The sequence below is a fragment of the Hemicordylus capensis genome, chromosome 2, assembly GCF_027244095.1.
Source record: "Hemicordylus capensis ecotype Gifberg chromosome 2, rHemCap1.1.pri, whole genome shotgun sequence".
NCBI lineage: Eukaryota > Metazoa > Chordata > Lepidosauria > Squamata > Cordylidae > Hemicordylus > Hemicordylus capensis.
The window spans coordinates 240,368,394-240,386,601 of NC_069658.1; the positions used below are offsets into that span (position 1 = coordinate 240,368,394).

At 47.2% G+C, this 18,208-nt stretch overlaps 2 protein-coding genes across 5 annotated transcripts; both read left to right on the forward strand.

The window, feature by feature from the left end:
- The first annotated feature begins 240 nt into the window (after positions 1-240).
- Positions 241-9,811, forward strand: LOC128347525 (zinc finger protein 397-like). 4 transcript variants are annotated; one of them, XM_053302431.1, is made up of 6 exons: positions 241-560; positions 1,216-1,857; positions 2,180-2,306; positions 4,425-4,507; positions 4,709-4,835; positions 8,521-9,811. In XM_053302431.1, exons 2-6 carry the CDS (start codon positions 1,462-1,464, stop codon positions 9,099-9,101), a joined length of 1,314 nt encoding a protein of 437 aa, XP_053158406.1. In that variant the 5' UTR covers positions 241-560; positions 1,216-1,461; the 3' UTR covers positions 9,102-9,811. The 4 variants fall into 4 exon arrangements, with proteins under 4 accessions (XP_053158406.1, XP_053158405.1, XP_053158408.1 ...); XM_053302430.1 differs by lacking the exon at positions 241-560 and adding an exon at positions 584-702; XM_053302433.1 differs by lacking the exon at positions 241-560 and adding an exon at positions 584-702 and having other exon boundaries at positions 8,524-9,811.
- LOC128347567 (zinc finger protein 519-like) lies at positions 9,208-9,811 on the forward strand (the record flags this gene model as incomplete). The annotated part of the gene is given in 1 exon segment (XM_053302527.1): positions 9,208-9,811. A coding segment is annotated over 1 exon segment (570 nt), but the record flags the coding sequence as incomplete, so codon positions are not given.
- Positions 9,812-18,208: the final 8,397 nt, after the last annotated feature.

Here is an 18,208-nt window from a genome sequence, read left to right on the forward strand (position 1 = left end):
TTGGACAGGAGCGCAATTTCAGTGCTTGCCCTAGGGGGCGCAATTTGAATGAATCCTGGAGTAGGGTGGGGGGAGGGTCGATCTAACGTCAGAGTCCAGCACTGGATTGAGTTAAAACGTCGGAAGGGCGAGGAAGGGAACAGGGGCATAGCAAGGTTGTAGTGGGCCCAGAGACAAGATTTTAAATTGGGCCCCACCTCACTGAAGCTCAGCTCATGAAGTAAAGAAATCTTAAATGAGGATGAATAGTGATAACAAAACACCATCCTAAATTATTTTTGTAAAGGTTTTGTAAATTGTCGATGATCATTTAATGGTACTAGAGAAAGACATGCTCTTCTGGTAGCTCCAGGTCTCAACACTCACATCAATTTTGGAGGATGAATACAACTGAAGGAAGCCTGGGTGGCTGCGGGTTGGGGGAGTCAGTCATGTGACTTGCCTCTGGGGGGCCCCCAAGGCAGTGGGCCCCCAGACAACTGTCTCCCCTTGCCCTATTATAGTTACGCCCCTGGAAGGGAAGCAGCCCCACTTCGACTCAATGCCAGCTCAGAGTTAAGGTGAGAGAGACCGGAATCCTAGAGAGGGCAAAAGGAACAAATCCTAGAGGGGGAAAGGATTTGGCCACACTCTCTTCCTGCCCCGCCCCCTTCCCTGGCAAAGTGGAGGACTAGTCCACCACCGGGGATGATGAGCCCCGCGGTGCGTTTGTGCGGAGGGGAGTCTCGGGGGAGGGAGGGAGGAGGTGAAAAAGGCCAAGGAATCCCGGAAGGGAGGAGTGGATGGGAGGAATTCCCCAGGGGGTGAGCAAAGCAGGGGAAGCGAGTGGGGGCAGAAGGGGGCAAGAGAGTCACCCCAGCAGCCCCCGCATTTCTGCTCACCGGATCAACCTGTGTGGGGCTGATGATCCCTCCGCAGTTCCTCCCCAGCCAAGACAAGCTTCTTTCCTGCTGTTTGCAAAAGGCGGAGGGTTGGAGGAGAATGAAGCCAGTTTTCAGTCTATTTGCCATAAATAGCTTTGCGGGGCCCTAATGGTGGCCCCTAGAGGAGGAGGAGGGGAAAATGTGGGGAAGCAGATCTGGCTGGAGTATTTGGGGAGGAAAGAAGGTTGGGGGAGAGAAGGCTGCTGTGGGGGTAGAAAGCCAGCCTTTTTGGAGAGGAGGCACTGCATTGGTCTGTGACTTGCAAATGAAGGAACCTCTTTCTATTCTGTAGGTGTCCTTTGGATGATTGGCTCCTTTCCTGTATGGGGAAGTCTGTGTCAGGAGCTCGAATAATCCCTTTTCCTTAGTGAAATGCGTACATGACTTGGGGGAGTTCTACTTCAAACACAGAACAAAGTTTTTGCTTTCCAATACTCGGTGGGTTCATCCATTCGAGCAGTTCCTGCTGCAAGGACCAGTCTGTGGAAAAAACAATTTTAGCCTTCCTGGAGGCTGCCTTTGAAGCACAGAATTGGAGATGGAAATGCAAGACTCGGGTGGCCCAGAGACCATCAAGGCTGGGAGCAGTGAGGAATTCTGGGAAAGGACTCTGCAGGAAATCCTGCACGAGGACATGCTCCCTTCAGAGGTACAGCGCCAGCGCTTCAGGCAGTTCCATTACCAGGAGGTTGAGGGGCCCCGACTGGTGTGCAGCCAACTCCACCACCTTTGCCGTCAGTGGCTCAAACCAGAGCAGCACACAAAACACCAGATCATGGACCTTGTGATCCTAGAGCAGTTTCTGACCATCCTGCCCCTGGAGATGGAGAGCTGGGTGAGAGGATGTGGAGCAGAGACCAGTTCGCAGGCAGTGGCCCTGGCAGAAGGTTTCCTCCTAAGCCAGGCAGAGGCCAAGAAGCAGGAAGAGCAGCAGGTGAGACAGTGGGTGGGAGATGAAATGAGTTCTCTTCATCATATGTCCATTAATATTAAAAATTGTTATCCCAGCTTTCTGTGAAAGCTCAAGGTGTCACTAATATCAGAAAGCAGTAAAACTAATTAATGGTTAAGTCTGCTTACTGAAATAGAGAGTAATATAAGCAAAGAGAAATGTCCTTAATGTACCCATATTTCTCTCAGCGCCCTTGCAGAGGGAAGTCTCCTAACCCTCCTCCTTCCACTCACCCACCTTGGCCATTGGCTTTTCTCAACCCTGCCTCCCCACTCCCTGCCTGGGATTTCTGTTGATGTTTCAGGTGCAGGGTCGACTCGCAAAAGCATCTACTGCTGATTCTGAGGCAGAGAAGGCTCTATCAGATGCCAGACGGAAGCTGCTTCATGGGGGGACCTCCCAGGAGGATCATACAGATGCCACCTCACTGGGTAAAGAACCATGGATCTGCTGGGAGCGAGGAGGGGAGGGGAGGCTCTCACAGTTTGACATCACAATTGTTACTTTTCTGGGGAATTCCCAAGTGGAGGGATGGGGTGGGATAAGCACCTTGGCCCACCGTACAGGGGAGGGCAGGGTGAGCTAATTTATTCCACTGTCAAAGATGGGGGCCCTTTCTCCTCGGAGGAGGGATCAGTGCTAAAGTCTGGATAGGGAAAGAGCAGTCCCACACAACAACACCCCACCCAGAAAAAGCGTATCCAAGAGTGAAGCCTCCACTGAATAGCCCAGCAGCCCACAATCCTCCATTTGCTCTGTGCTTGGCACACTTGGGTGTTTTGAAAGCACTGGTGCAAAAAGGTTCTTTTTTATAGAAGAGGCAGCCGAGTCTGTTGGAATATGTGCTTTTGCCATCTGGAGAGATCTGCCAGCCACTTGTGAGTTTCTGCCCCCTCTGCTGCCTTTCGCTCCTACTCTGGCCATTGAGGGAAAATAAGCTCCCTCACACCAGCAAGAGAGGCATTTCTCCTTCTCTGTCTTTGGAAAGAGCCCTTCTAAAAAGGTGGGAGGCGCAGGCACCTTGATCAAAGCGTCAGGGCGCATGTGTGCCTGTCACTATTTCCAATAGTCTCCTGCTGCAGTCAGAGCGGGAGAGCCAGTTTCCCCACTCCGGCTGGGTGAAGGATAAAGTAGAATCCTTCCTCCCTCCCTGCCTTGTTGTGCATTATCGTAAGGAGCAGGATAACCCTCTTTAGACGTTTAGAGGATGAGATTTCATTGCCATGAGTAGGTGACGCTTCAGTACAAAGAATTGTACGTGTCATATACTTTTCCCCTTAAAATATAACTCAGTGGGAAGTTAGAGTGGGAGTATCTTCCTTATGTGTTCAGATTTTTTTGAAGCCTGTCTTTAAAAAAAATCACCTTCCCTAACAAAAAAGAAACAGAAAGTATTAAAGCATTTTTGCCCCTGTCTACTTTTCCAGTTTCTTTAATTTGGGTAACTGCTTAGTCAACTTTCAAAAATATATATTCCATCTTTCTTTCTTTTTTAAAGCAGAATTCCCTTTTATTTCAGATTTGTCATGCAGGTCCCAGATTGTGTATTCTTTCTGATGCTCAGGACAGGACCCACCCATCCCACAACAGCTTCTTCATTTTCATTTTCATTTGAGCTCTCTCCCTCAAGGACAGCTCTCTCCATGTTTGTCTCTTGTCTATCCCGCAAAAAGCTTGAGATCTCTTTGGAGTACACAGTTGATGTGCTGGGCAGTGCTCAGAGGCCCTCTTATCCCTGGACTTTGGGGCCAAGGCCCAGGTCCTCCACACCCCCTGGGGCCCCAAAATAATCTGTAGTTTGTCCTGGGTGGTGTGGTTTGTCCCCTCCACAACCAATGTGTTAAATGATGCTTAACTTGCAGCGGGGGTTGGGGGAACACACCTCCAAAGGCCTTTAGGTCCAAGCTCCAAAAGTACCTTCGTGCCCCTCTGGCAGTGGTCAGTCAGCCTGACCACTGAGCAGGGTTTTTAAGAGTAGTTGCCCTGCAGGCTTGATGGGAAGGGCAGCATGTGGGGAAAGAGACTGGGAAGTGATTTTGCTCCTCTCCTCACGAAAGTGCTGTTTACTGCCAGAACTGTGTCTGTGAGGGCTGCACAGTATAGACAAAGATGTCCCTGAGATGAGCACTCTTGCAGGGAAGAGACAGAAGCAATCATCACTTATTTATCTCATTCCCCATGTGCTGCTCTGCCCATTAAGCCTGCCAGTCAGTTATGCTCTGAAGTCTCCCTGCTTTGACACAACTCTGATCCCATGGATGTGTCACTGCCTGTCATGTCATCCAGTGAGTTAAAAAAATCTACATATCTAAGTCAGCACCTCTAGTTCTGCCCAGGAGTCACTGGAAGTGGGGTGAGCCTTTTCCTCCCTCTTGAAGGACTGATCTTGAAGATATTGGGATGAGCTATATGGACTGTCATCCGTCAGGGACGCAGGAGCAATTTCATGCAGTGAGCAAGGAGTTGAATGAGAGGAACTCAAATGTCCCAACTGTAACCTTTTAGGGCTCTACAATAAATCATCCTCTGATTTCTTTTGTCTCTCTTAGTTTATGGAGAACCACTGGAGGTGATGACAAGGTTGTGGCTCTCGTGTATTGATGGAGAAAGAGATTCTACACAAGCAGATCAGGTAGAAGATGGCCTTGGTGCCTAGAATAATGTTGCTTCTCTGGAATCTGCCCACTAGGAAGGCTGTGAGGGCTTGAATCCTACCAGAGGACCCTTAGCGGCCTCATCTTAATTCTCCCAGACATTTGCTTACAGGGGTTGGAGTGGGGGCATTAGAGAAGACTGTTTTCTTAGCTATGAGTCAGATATGTTCTTGTTGCAGGGTGCCGTGTCCTTTGAGGAGGTGGCTGTGCATTTCACGGAGGAGAAGTGGGCCCTTCTGGATGCAGACCAAAGAGCCCTTCACAGAGAAGTCATGGAGGAGAATAGGCAGAATGTGGCCTCTCTGGGTAAGGCTCCCTCTTTTCCCAGAAATTGCTGCTGCTTCTTTCTTGATTGGAAACCAGCATTCCTTTTTTGTGTGTTCTTATGGCCGGATTGTGGGGCCTCTCTGCTGGGTGGGGGAACACTTATCCAGCGGCCTGTGGTTGTTGGAACCACATGAAACAGTGTTAGGCTTGGATATCAGGGGCTTCTTCCTGGTTTAGAACAGAAGAACAGCCCTGCTGGATCAGGCCCAAGTCCAGCATCCTCTTTCACACAGTGGTCCTCCAAATTATACTGGAAGTCTACAGGCAGGAGTTGAGGGCATGGCCTCTCTGCTGTTGTTACTCCCCTGCAACTGGTACTTAGAGGCATCCTGCCTTTGAGGCTGGAGGTGGCCTATAGCCCTCCGATTAGTAGCCGTTGATAGACCTCACCTCCATGAAGTTATCCAAACCCTGTTCAAGCCATCCAGGTTGTTGGTTGTCACCACATCTCATGGCGACAGGTGTTGAAGCCTTCCCTCACAAGGAAGGTGCTCTAGGCCCCTGGTCATCTTGGTTGCCCTCTTCTGCACCTTTTCAAGTGATAATGCGTTGGGTGAATAAGTACTACCATTTGCTTGTCCTAAATTTCCTGGCAATCAATTTCATGAGATGATCCATGGTTCTAGTGTTATGTAAGAGGGAGAAGAATTTCTCTCTATCCACTTTTTCCACACTATGCATGATTTTATAGACCTCTATCAGGTCTCCCCGCAGTCGTCTTTTTTTCCAACTAAATAGCAACAGGTGTTGAAGCCTTCCCTCATAAGGAAGGTGCTCTAGGCCCCTGGTCATCTTGGTTGCCCTCTTCTGCACCTTTTCAAGTTCTACAATGTCCTTTTTTAGATGTAGTGACCAGAATTGTACGCAGTACTCCCAAGTGTGGCCACATCATAGTTTTGTATAAGGGCATTATAATATTAGCAGCTTTATTTTCAATCCCATTCCTAATGATCCCTAGCATGGAATTGGCCTTTTCTACAGCTGCCACACATTGACTGGACACTTTCAACAAGAGGTCCACCACAACCCAAAGATCTCTCCCCTGGTCAGTCACCGACAGCTTCGGTCCAGTCAACGTATACTTGAAGTTGGGGTTTTTTGTCCCAGTGTGCATCATTTTGCACTTGCCAACACTGAACCACATTTGCCAATTTTTGTTGCCCACTCAATCTATTTGTAGAGATCCTTTTGGAGCTCCTCACAATAAGTTTTGGATTTCAATACCCAAAAGAGTTTGTTATCATCTGCAAATTTGGTGACCTCGCTGCTCACCCCTGCTTTTAGATCATTTATGAATAAATTAAAAACACCAGGCCCAGTACAGATTCCTGGGGCACCCAAAATCTTACTTACCTCCATTGTTAAAACTCTCCATTTATGCCTACCCTCTGTTTCCTGTCTTTCAACCAGTTAGCAATCCACACATGGACTTGTCCCCTTATCCTATGACTACTAAGTTTCCTCAGGAGTCTTTAATGAGGAACTTTGTCAAAAGCTTTTTGGGAGTCCAGGTATACTATGTCAACGGGATCACCTTGATCCACACACTTGCTGACTCTCTCAAAGAACTCCAAAAGGTTTGTGAGGCAAGATTGACCTTTTCAAAAGCCATGCTGGTTCTCTCCCAGTAGGGCCTGTTCTATGTGCTTTACAATTTTATCCTGGAGAATATTTTCCATCAGTTTGCCTGGAACAGACATTAAGCTAACTGGCCTGTAATTTCCCGGATCGCCCCTGGATCCCTTTTTGAAAGTCGGTGTTTCATTTGCTACATTCCAGTCCTCCGGTACAGAGCCTGATTGCAAGAATAAGTTATATATTTTAGCAAGGAGGTCAGCAGTTTCTCATTTGAGTTCCTTGAAGACACTTGGACGGATGCTATCTGACCCTGGCGGTTTGCTAGTTTTCAGTTTTTCCAGACAGTTTAGAACATCATCCCTGGGGATGATGTGGAATATTTGTATACAACTCTACAACAGGCCCTGCTGGGAGAGAGCCAGCATGGCTTCTGCAAAGGGAAATTGACATAATAAAATCCCAATGTTTGTCTTGGGAGGATGTGGAATATTCTGAGAAAGTGCTTCTCTTCCCTGGGTATCAGCTCTGCTGATTTCTTCTCCAAGACTGGTTTTCCGAACGGAATTACAAGCCCAGCTGGGAAAACAGCAGCTTCATTCAAGCATCGAACTCATGCTTTCTGGTTTATGCCATACAGCATAATCGACTGGTTTGGGGGATGGGACTCTCTGCCAGCTTGCACCCATGTTTGGGACGAGTGCTTTGCAGCTGATGGGATGGAGACAAGCAAGATGGACAGGCTACAGCCAAACCATGCTCTCAAGAGAGGCTTTTGACATGGAGAGTGGGCCGGGACGGTTGTGTCTATTAGCTGTGATGAGCTCCTTTGGGTATCTCTTGGACATCCTTCTGACAAGCTAATACATAAACTGCGAAGGATGAGCTATAATGGGGGAAATGGGTAATTTGGTAGGTGGGCTCCAAATCCTGAAGAAAAAGGTCAACCCTAAAAGAGGAATGATTCACCATACAAAGCAGTGGAAGTTGAGTTGGGTGCTGCATTGAGCTGATTCTTGTCCGCACCGATTGGTAGCATCACTCCAGGGTCCCTGGCAGAGGACTTCTAAACCCAGCTGCAAAAGTCCTGAAGTGGATATCTTGAGGATTCAGTCCTGGCCCTTCTGAGTACTTATTTATTTATTTATTATTTAACTTATATACCGCCCAAACGTTGGTCTGGGTGGTTAACAATGACTTGCTGCATGTTCTTCCTCTGTGCTAATGGTTGTCAGTCCTGTTGACTTAACATCCACCTAATGGCGCAGCGGGGAAATGACTTGATTAGCAAGCCATTTCACATTTTTATGTGAAATGTCAGTTCTAACCTGCCCCTCTGTTTCATTAGCATTCAAATTATATTCTTACAATATGCCAGCAGTGTTGTTACTTTAAGGGCTTTGCAAACTGCTAGAAGTATGAATTATAAATAGAACATGTTTATGATGATAGGAGCGACTTAATGGCGCAGCAGGGAAATGGCTTGACCAGCAAGCCAGAGGTTGCTGGTTTGAATCCCCTCTGGGATATTTCCCAGAATATGGGAAACACCTATATCAGAAAAGAGCTATATAGGAAGATGCTGAAAGGCACCATCCCATACTGTGTGGGAGATGGCAATGGTAAACCCCTCCTGTATTTTACCAAAGACAACCACAGGGCTCTGTGGTCACCAGAGGTCAACCCCGACTCGAGGGCACACTTTCCCTTTAGCTGTTGACTTACCTTTGTAACGTGACCTTCTTCCAAAGGGTTCTGAGTAGCAAAGGCGGGTTATCCCATAAGTAATTCTTTATACTAGGAAGCAACCTTGCTCAATACAATTGTCTGAGACATAGGAACTGTACAAGGCAATCCATTCATCTTCACAGCTCGGTGGGAAGCCAAACCCCAGTTTCCATAGTTCCCCTTTCTACACCACACCATTCTTCATTTAATTTCAGTCACTGATGATGGGTTTTATGATTTGCTTCCTAGCTTTGAAGACTGTTTTGTCATTTGCAGCAGGAATTAGTTGTCTTTATTGCTTGATTTGACACTTCTTTTCTCCCTGCAATCTATACAAGGCTTCTTTCTCTCTCTCTTCTAGCAGGTGATGGTTGGACAAGCAAGTCTGAAGGAGAAGCATGCGGAACAAAAGTAGAAAGAGCGAGATGTAAAAGGGAAGGACAACAGAGAAAAACAACAAAAGGAAACCAGGAAAGGAAGAATGAATCTAGTCCTTTTCATGCTGGTGACTGCCAAGAAACACCAATCCCAGAAGAAATAGAGAAGGTAAAGCAGAGGAAGCCCCTCCCAAGTGAGAAAAGCATTGGTTATAAATCGTGGCTTAAACGTCATTGGAGAATGAAGAGAGGGGAGAAGCCTTTTAAGGGCTTGGAATATAGAAAGAACTTCAGTCAGAACTCAAAACTTATTAGACATCAAATGATTCACACTGGGAAGAAACCATTTAGATGCTTGGAGTGTGGAAAGAACTTCAACCAGAGTATAAATCTTAAGAAACATCAAAGAATCCACACAGGAGAGAAACCGTTTAGATGCTTGGAGTGTGGAAAGAGCTTCAAACAGAACTCACAGCTTATTAAACATCAAAGAATCCACACAGGAGAGAAACCATTTAGATGCTTGGAGTGGATAGAGCTTCAAACAGAACTCACAGCTTATTAAACATGAAATAATCCACACTGGAGACAAACCATTTAGATGCTTGGAGTGTGGAAAAAGCTTCAGTTGGAGATCAAATCTCAGAAAACATCAAAAAATTGCTTATTAAACATCACAGCTTATTAAACATCAAAGAAATCACATTGTAGATAAACCATTTAAATGCTTGGAGTGTGGAACAAGCTTCAGTAAGGACTCCGCTCTAAGGAGACATCAAAGAATTCACACAGGAGAGAAACCATTTAGATGCTGGGAATGTGGAAAGAGCTTCAATCAGAGCTCACATCTTAAAGAACACAAAAAAATTCACACAGGAGAGAAACCGTTTAGATGCTTGGAGTGTGGAAAGAGCTTCAATCGGAGCTCAACTCTTAGCACACACCAAAGGATTCAGACAGGAGAGAAACCATTTAGATGCTCAGAGTGTGGAAAGAGCTTCAGTCAGAGCTCACATCTTAGAAGATCTCAAAGAATCCACACAGGATAGAAACTGTTTAGATGCTTGGAGTGTGGAAAGAGCTTCAACAAGAGTATAAATCTTAAGAAACATCAAAGAATTCGTACAGAAGAGAAACCATTGAGATGCTTGGAGTGTGGAAAGAGCTTCGGTCAGAGCTCATATCTGAAGAGACACCAAATAATTCACAGGGTTGAAAAACCATTTAAATGTCTTGAATAAAAAGAATAAAGGAAAAACCATTTAGATGTCAAAATGTGGAAAGAGCTTTTGTTTCAGCTCAAATCATAGACAACAGTGCATAATTCACAAAGGAGCGATACCATACAAATGTCTGAAGTGTGGAAGGAGCTTCAGTCATAGCTCCAATCTCTCAAAACATATTCATGGTGTAGAAAGAGCTTCCATCTCAGTTCTGCTTCCAGAAGATGAGGTAGAGGAGAGTGGTGCAGAGATTGTTCTGCCTCCACTCTCCTCTCCCCCACATTAGAAAGAACCAGAGTGAGGACAGAGGAGCTGTTGTGGTTGAAGTGGTGGGCAGCACCTGTCCAGAGCACACTCCTGGGAAGTGGAAGAAAGGCATGCTGTGGTGGGCCAGGGCAGGCATGAGGCGAGAGACAGGAGGTGGGCACACTTCATGGGTGTATCCATGGCAGTGCCCACACTTCTGGTCCCTGCCCCTCCCTAGCTGGTTACTTCACACCAAAAGGTCTGCTCTCTAATTGAAGTATGTAGGTGTCACCATACAGTGAACACTATCCTTGCTGCTCAAGTTTGAATCTGTAAATGAGAAGCCGACTGGATCCCCCTGGATGGGAAATCCAAGGATTTCTGGATCTCCCTGGTGCTGCACAGAGGCAGCTGCTGCCAGTGTAGCCATCCCTGCATAGTTCCTCACATTTCCAGCGGCAGGCGGGCCTCTTCTGTTGGGACAGAGTCCACAGGGCAAGCTGGGCAGGCATGTGGGGATGTTGGGAAGGCACACGAGGACACTATACATCTCAGAAGCCCACACGATTTCCCAGCCAGCCCCATGGGCCCCTGTGATGAGGAACAGCCAGGGAATGACCCACACTGGGAACAGCTGCCTCTACCAGTGGCGTACCTAAGGTTGGGCAACCATAGCACATGCCCTGGGCACAATTTGAGGGGCCCGCCACTGTCTGCCAATGTGTCCTTCCAGTTCCACCGTGCACCATGGGCAGCCACGGCGTGGGTGCTTGCCACTCAACACCACCCTCCATGCTGTCCAAGCTTCTGCGACACATTAGTTGTTGTGTGCATGCCTTGCCTGCTGCTGCCGTCTTCGGAACGTTCGTAGCAAGGCCTCCCGTCATGTGACTGATGTCGGTCATCGCCCTCCCATGTGCGTGCCTGAGGAGACTCTTTTGCATGCTCCTGTCCTCGCTGCTGCCACCGGCCAATGGGAGCATTGGACAGAGGCCGCAGTGAGGACGAGCGCCCAGCTGACCAGTTTGCTTTTCCCAGCAGGCGATTTTCCCCATGCGCGCCTGCAGCTGGTTGGGATGACGGGCCCTAAAGCCTGGTGTGCTCTCTGCTCTCCAACTCCAAAGAAGATCAACAGAGTAGCAGCCTGAACCCAACCCGGACCCTGAGGCTGGTGGTACTGGGACAAGGCGCTGTGGGGAAGACAGGTACTGGATTCCCCTCCACTTCCTGGGTGGGGGAGGGCTGGGGGGTATTGAGCAGCAGGAGGCAAGTGAAAGTTGTGGGGTGGGGGAGAGGGAGGCAGCTTTGCTCTCTCAATCCCCACCGCTGCTCCTCCTCCTCCTCCTCCCTCGAGGCGGGTTTCCCAGTCCGTGTTTGCACGAAGGACTGACTTGCCCTTGTACAGTACTGGCATTTGTCGCTCGTCGCTCCCCATCTGGAGGAGATCTCCCATCGCAGGCAGCATTCCCATGACTTGCCCCAACTGAATGGGGAAAGAGAGCACGAGCTGTCCTTTTTTCAAGCGCCTCTTTCCTGAAAAATTCCCAAATTGAGCCACCAGCAAGGAACAAGAGATACCCTCCTCTCCCACTTTCCGTTAAGCTCTCCGTTTATCTGTCTGGAAAGAAAATGGCCGTGGTGGGTGGAGAAGGTCTGGGGTCTGGTTTGTTGTCCTTTATAAGAATCCTCATGGTGTGTGTTAATGTGTTTTTTATTATTATTATTATTATTATTATTATTATTATTATTATTATTATTATTATCATTATCATTATCATTATTATTATTGAATATTTTATACTGCTTTCCAACAGAAAGTTGACAGTGCAGTTTGCATAACAAAGGGGCTATTTATTTACAAATGTTCGGCATACCATGTTAGATGATCCTGAGTATGCACTCTTAAGAACATAAGAAGTTCTGTGTTGCATCAGACTTAATGCTGCAGTCCACTTACCCCAGCTTTCTTTGCAATAATCCTATCAATCAGGAGGCACCAGTACAGATGGTCCAATAGAAATTGCTCGGTACCAGTGGACTATGGTTGGTCTTCTGACCACCTCTACTATTGTGTATAAAGTGCTTTCCCCTTCTTATTTCCTTTGAATGCTGCATTTTAACCCCACTCTACTTCCAAGGAGCTCAGGGCAGCATACATGTTGTGATATCTTCACAACAAATCTGCCAGGCAGCATAAGTTGAGAGAGTGGCTGGCAAAGTCCACCCAGTGAACGTCATCTAAGTAGGGATTTGAACCCTGGTCTCTCAAAGTTAGACATACTGTCACTGCACTATGGTGTTGTGTATTCTCACACCTTTCCTGTGAAGTGAGCCTGGAAAACGTGAGACCACCCAGTAAGCTTAGTAATTGTGGAGGGATCTGAACTTGGACCTAAAGATTTCGCAGCCCAGAGAGATTTGAAACAGGGAACTGTAGGTAGTGCTAAGTCCCCTTCTTGCCCTCTCTTTCACCCCTCCTTCCCTGTGCTCAACAACATCTTTTTGCTTATCTTTGCCGCTGTATTCTGCAATTGGCAGCATGTATTGATAATGTGTTTTTCTTTTTTCGTCATAAGTGTTTTAAAACAGGCCCCATCCAGGTGTTGCTGCTGCTGCCATGAATGCCTCTCTCAAGGCCCCCCTCCCTCCCACCCTCTGCTAGAGCCCCCAAATGTGGGGGTCCCCCCCAGATGTGGTGGGATGGAGACTCCCACCATCCCCAGCCACAGAGCTGCAAGAGTTGAGCCCCTTCCACACGGCGGGTGGGGGGGAGATTTTGCATCCCGTGGGGGCTCATCAGGGGCTCAAGGGAGCAGAAAACATCTGTGGTTTTATCCTGACCTTGAAACTGGAGGCGTCAGGAAGGGTTGTAGCTCAAGATATTCCCTTGCCTGCTTGCCCTGCAAGGGCTTTGCTTCTGAGCTGCCTGCAGCCTTGTAGCAGTTCATTCCATAGCACAACGCTCTCTAGTTTTTCCCCACCATGCTATTTCCATATTCCATCTATTTGATTTATATACTGCCCTTCCAAAGTGGCTCAGGGCAGTTTACAACAAGATAAAAACAATTAAAACAGGTTAACACATTTAAAATCAAAACTATAAAAACAGAATAAAACCAATTAAACAATTCAACAGCTAAAAAACCCTGGAGAATCAGGGCAACCATTTAAAACAATTACAACAGTTTTCCAATCATTTAAAAACCTGGAAGGCCAGGCCAAACAGAAAGGTTTTAAGGGCTCTCCTGAAGGATAGTAATGATCTTGAATTATGGATTTCTGCCGGGAGTGCATTTCACAGCCCAGGAGTGGAATGAGAAGGCCCGCCTCTGAGTTGCCACCAGACGAAACAGTGGTAACTGGAGATGGACCTCCTCAGATGACCTTAACGTGTGGTGGGGATCATGCAGAAGAAGGTGCTCTCTAAGATAACTCAGACTTAAGCCGTTCAGGGCTTTAAAGTTAATAACCAGCACTTTGTATTTTGCCAGGAAACAATTGGCAGCCAGTGTAACTGTTTCAAAACAGGCATAATATGGTCTCTCCGGGTTGCCCCAGAGACCAATCTGGCTACCACATTCTGAACTAACTGAAGTTTCCAAACTATGTACAAAGGCAGCCCCACATAGAGCACATTGCAATAGTCAAGCTGGTAGGTTACCAGCTGATGCACCACTGTTTTGAGGTCATCTTCTTCAAGGAATGGGCGCAGCTGTTGAATCAGCCAAAGATGATAGAAAGCACTCCTGGCCATGGCCTCCACCTGAGATGCCAGGGTGAGGCCTGGGTCCAGGAGTACTCTCAAGCTGCATATCTGCTCCTTCTGGGGGAGTGCAACCCCATCCAGCACAGGAAGATCTAACTCACCCCTCAGATTCTGAGCCCCCACAATGAGCACCTCCGTCTTGCTTGGATTCAGCTTCACTTTGTTATCCCTCATCCAGCCCATTATTGCCTGTAGGAAGGCATTTAGAGAATGGATGTCATTTCCTGAAGATGAAAAGGAGAAGTAGATTTGGGTGTCATCAGCATACTGATAACTTCCAGCACCAAATCTCCTGGTGACCTCACCCAGTGGTTTCATGTAGCTATTAAAAAGCATTAGTGACAGAATGGAGCCCTGGGGGACTCCATATAACAGCTCCCGTTTTGAGGAGCAACTGTCACCAAGCTCCACCATCTGGGATCTATCCGAGAGATAGGAGCGGAACCACTGCAAAGCAGCCCCCCCTATCCCAAACTACCCTAGGTGATCCAGAAGGATACCATGGTCAATGGTATCGAACGCTGCCAAGAGATCCAGAAGAACCAGCAGAGTCACACTCCCTCTGTTGATTCCCCGGTAAAGGTCATCCATCAGGCAGACCAAGGCTTTCTCAACCCCATAGCCAGCTCTAAAGCCAATTTGAAGTGGGTCTAGATAATCAGTTTCCTCCAAGACTGCCTGGAGCTGGTTGGCCACCACCCTCTCAATCATCTTGCCCAACCAAGGGAGATTGGAGATTGGCCTGTAACTATCCATCGCTAAGGGGTCCAGGGAAAGTCTCTTTAGGAGTGGTCTAACCATTGCCTCCTTCAGACAAGGGGGCACCCTACACTACCTCAGTGATGCATTTATGATATTAACTAGGCCAGCTCTAACAATCTCCCTGCTAAATAGAAGCAGCCAAGTCGGGCAAGGATCCAGAGAACAGGTGGTAGGCTGCACTGCCCCAAGAATCTTGTCCACATCCTCAGAAGTCACAGATTAAAACTGATCCAATCTAATATTGCAAGAGGGATCGTTGGACACCTCCTCCATAGAGCCTGCAAAAATAGTGGGGTCCAAGTTGGCCCAAATACAGGAGATCTTGTTCGCAAAGAACCCATTAAAAGTATCACAGCAGAATGACCCCGTGGACTGATTTGAGGTAGAAGAAGCAGAAACCAAACTCCTCACAACCCGGGATAACTGTGCTGAGCACAAACCTGCAGTTGCAATGTGTGCAAACCAAAAACTTTTTCACTGCACGCACCGCCAAATGGGTCACATGCTGTATCCTGTCAGATTTGAACCGAGTTCTCCTCCACTTGTGCTCTAGTCGCCTACCCAACTGCTTCAGCCCCCGCAACTCCTCAATATACAAAGGGGCAATTTTTGAAGCAGGTCGGAAGGGACACTTAGGAGCAATCATGTCTGCTGCCCTGGTGAGTTCTCTGTTCCAGGTTCCCACCAGGGCATCGACAGAATCACCGGCCACACCAACATCAAAATCCTCCAAGGCCTTTTGAAATCCTACTGGGTCCAGCAGCCTTTTTGGACGGACCATCCTAATAGGTCCACCACTCCTGCAGGGGTGGATTGCGGCTGTGAGACCAATCTAAACCAGGTAGTGGTCCATCCATGACAATGGGGAAACGACTGGATCCCCCACCCACGGAACACCCCCCTGATCTGAACAAAAGACCAAATCAAGTGCGTGGCTGGCAACACAAGTTGATTCAGAAATTAATTGGGATTGGCCCATAGTTGTCATGGCTGCTATGAACTCCTGAGCCGCACCAGACAAGCCAGCCCCAAAGTGGATATTGAAGTCCCCCAGCACCAAAAGTCTAGGAGACTCCAACACCAACTCCGCAACCAGCTCCGTCAGCTCAGTTAGGGAGTCAGTTGGGCAGCGGGGTGAATGGTACACCAACAGAATCCCCAATCTATCCCTAGTTCCCAGCCACAAAAATATGCACTCAGTATAAGTCAACTGTCTCACAGGGGCCCTGGTAAGCAATTAAAGAGAAAATAGCAATTAAAGAGCAATAAAGAAAAAGCAATTAAAGAGAAAATTGGTATAAAATGTACTTCCGTGGGTACATTACTCCTGTGACTATTAATAAGATACATAGTAACTATTCAAAAGATTGTTGGAGATGTCAGCAGCACATAGGAACTTTCTATCACATGTGATGGACTTGCAGTAAGGCACAACAGTTTTGGGGGGGAATTCATTCTGAGATGCAGCAAATTTTAAATATAAATTTTCCTTACTCACCTGAACTATTGTTGTTAAATGTGACCAAACCTAGTACACCTACTAAATACATGGAGTTACCTTTATACATGATTACTGCTGCTAGGATTTTATATGCTGCCAACTGGAGATCACAGTCAATCCCGTCCCTTGATGCCTGGCTATTAAAACTATGGGAATATGCTTCGATGGCCAAGGTAACAGCCTACCTGCAGAGTAATTCAGAAGAATCATTTCTGCTAATTTGGGAACCCTTTATACATTTTAATGTAATACAAGGTCACCACCCACATCCAAGTCTTGGTTTTTATTAATATGGAAGACCGATTTATATATTATACATACATATTTCATCTCTCTCTGGAATTCTGGCTGTGGGAATAAAGGTGGGCAAAAGGTGGAAGAAGACTCACAAATGGTAACATGTAACATGCCATATATAATGACTATAATTGGGAAGTTCAAGAGATGATAATGTGAGCTATCTTTTTCTTTTCTCTTATTCTTTAAATAAAAAACGTTTTAAAAAAGACACGCAAACTTCACAAATTCTTTAAAAATCAGCCCTTTGCCCAATTCCTTTGGCATCTGGGTGGTAGCAGGCACCCATTGGGGCACTACCACCCGACCCACTTGGCACTCCTAGGAGGCACCCACAGGCAGAAATGGACAAGATCTGTCCCCATTGTCCCGTAGGTTGGATGCAGCACACATCAACAACAGCAGAGCTTTGCAAAGAAAAAGGTTTCCAAAGGTCACGCACATCCACTGTGTCCCACTGTCTCCCCCCCCCCGCAGAAATGCAATTGATCTACACACAACAGTGTGAAACAACAACAACAATGAAATGCACTGTCCCACGCGCCCCCTCCCAATGCAGGGTAACAGCAGCAGCCAGCAACAAGCAAGCAAGCAAGTGTGATATCACAGAGGCAGCAGACTAGGGCCAACAACAGCATCAAATGTGTCTGGCCCTCCCTCTGCCAAGCATTTTTCATCCACAAACTATAGACACAGCTACATCTGTGGCACCCGGCCATAAAAGCGGGTTTAGTCAGAATGCAAAACAACATTCTGCCAGTGGAACAGTGAGGTCCCCCACCACCACCTACACAAGTAGAAGAGTGATGATGACAACAACGGCACACAATTTTTTGCATTTCTTTGATATTCCCGCAACAGATTGGAGCCTGTGGCACCAGCACAGCCTATTATAGATGCAAGCAATCTATCTTATTTATTTATTTCATTTTCTATCCTGCTCTTCCTCCAAGGAGCCCAGAGTGGTGTACTACATACTTAGGTTTCTCCTCACAACAACCCGGTGAAGTAGGTTAGGCTGAGAGAGAAGTGACTGGCCCAGAGTCACCCAGACAGTTTCATGGCTGAATGGGGATTTGAACTCGGGTCTCCCCAGTCTTAGTCCAGCACTCTAATCACTACACCACGCTGGCTCTAGTTTGAATAAAAATGCTGATGATGCTAGAAATCACAATATGACCCAATCTTCATTGCAAAGTAATCCACACACAGAGAGAGAGAACTTGTCCTGTGCCCATCCATGAGGTCCCCAAAATACACAGGCACAACAAAAAACCAAACCAAGGTATAACTAGGGAACAGATACAATAACTAGGGAAGATATAATAGGCTGCTGGCTGGGGTGGTGGCTGAAGGTTTTCTTTGTTTAAAGCAAAGTTGGGGCTGAGGGGTTGGGGGTAAATGTAAATGGGTGCAGGGAGGAGGCTACAGCATGTGCCCACTCAGAGCCTGTAGGCTGCTGGGCAAAGAATATTAATACTGATATATTATGGGCACAGAGGGATGGAGGACAGGCTTCTGTTTTTTAAAAAATGCCCCCCTCCCAATCTTCGGAAGGGGAAAAAAGACAGAATTGTTGTTTTGTAAAACCATGAGGCTACGCGCTACCCTTCTAACCACCTACTAGTGCTAGGGGGACCACCAATCCACTTGGTTGACATTTTAGCTTTAGCCAGTACTTAAGGACTGATAACCACACTCTGGTCTCCACCTTATTCACCCGGCCTCCAGCCTTAAGGCTGAGTTGGAGATGCCTTTTGGCCTTTGAAGAAGCATTCTGAGAGATTTACTTTGGACAGCCTCCTCAGGGGTAGAGTGGTTCAAATAAGGACCCAACCGAGCTCCAAAGAGCAGCTGGGCTATGGGCTTGGCTGGAA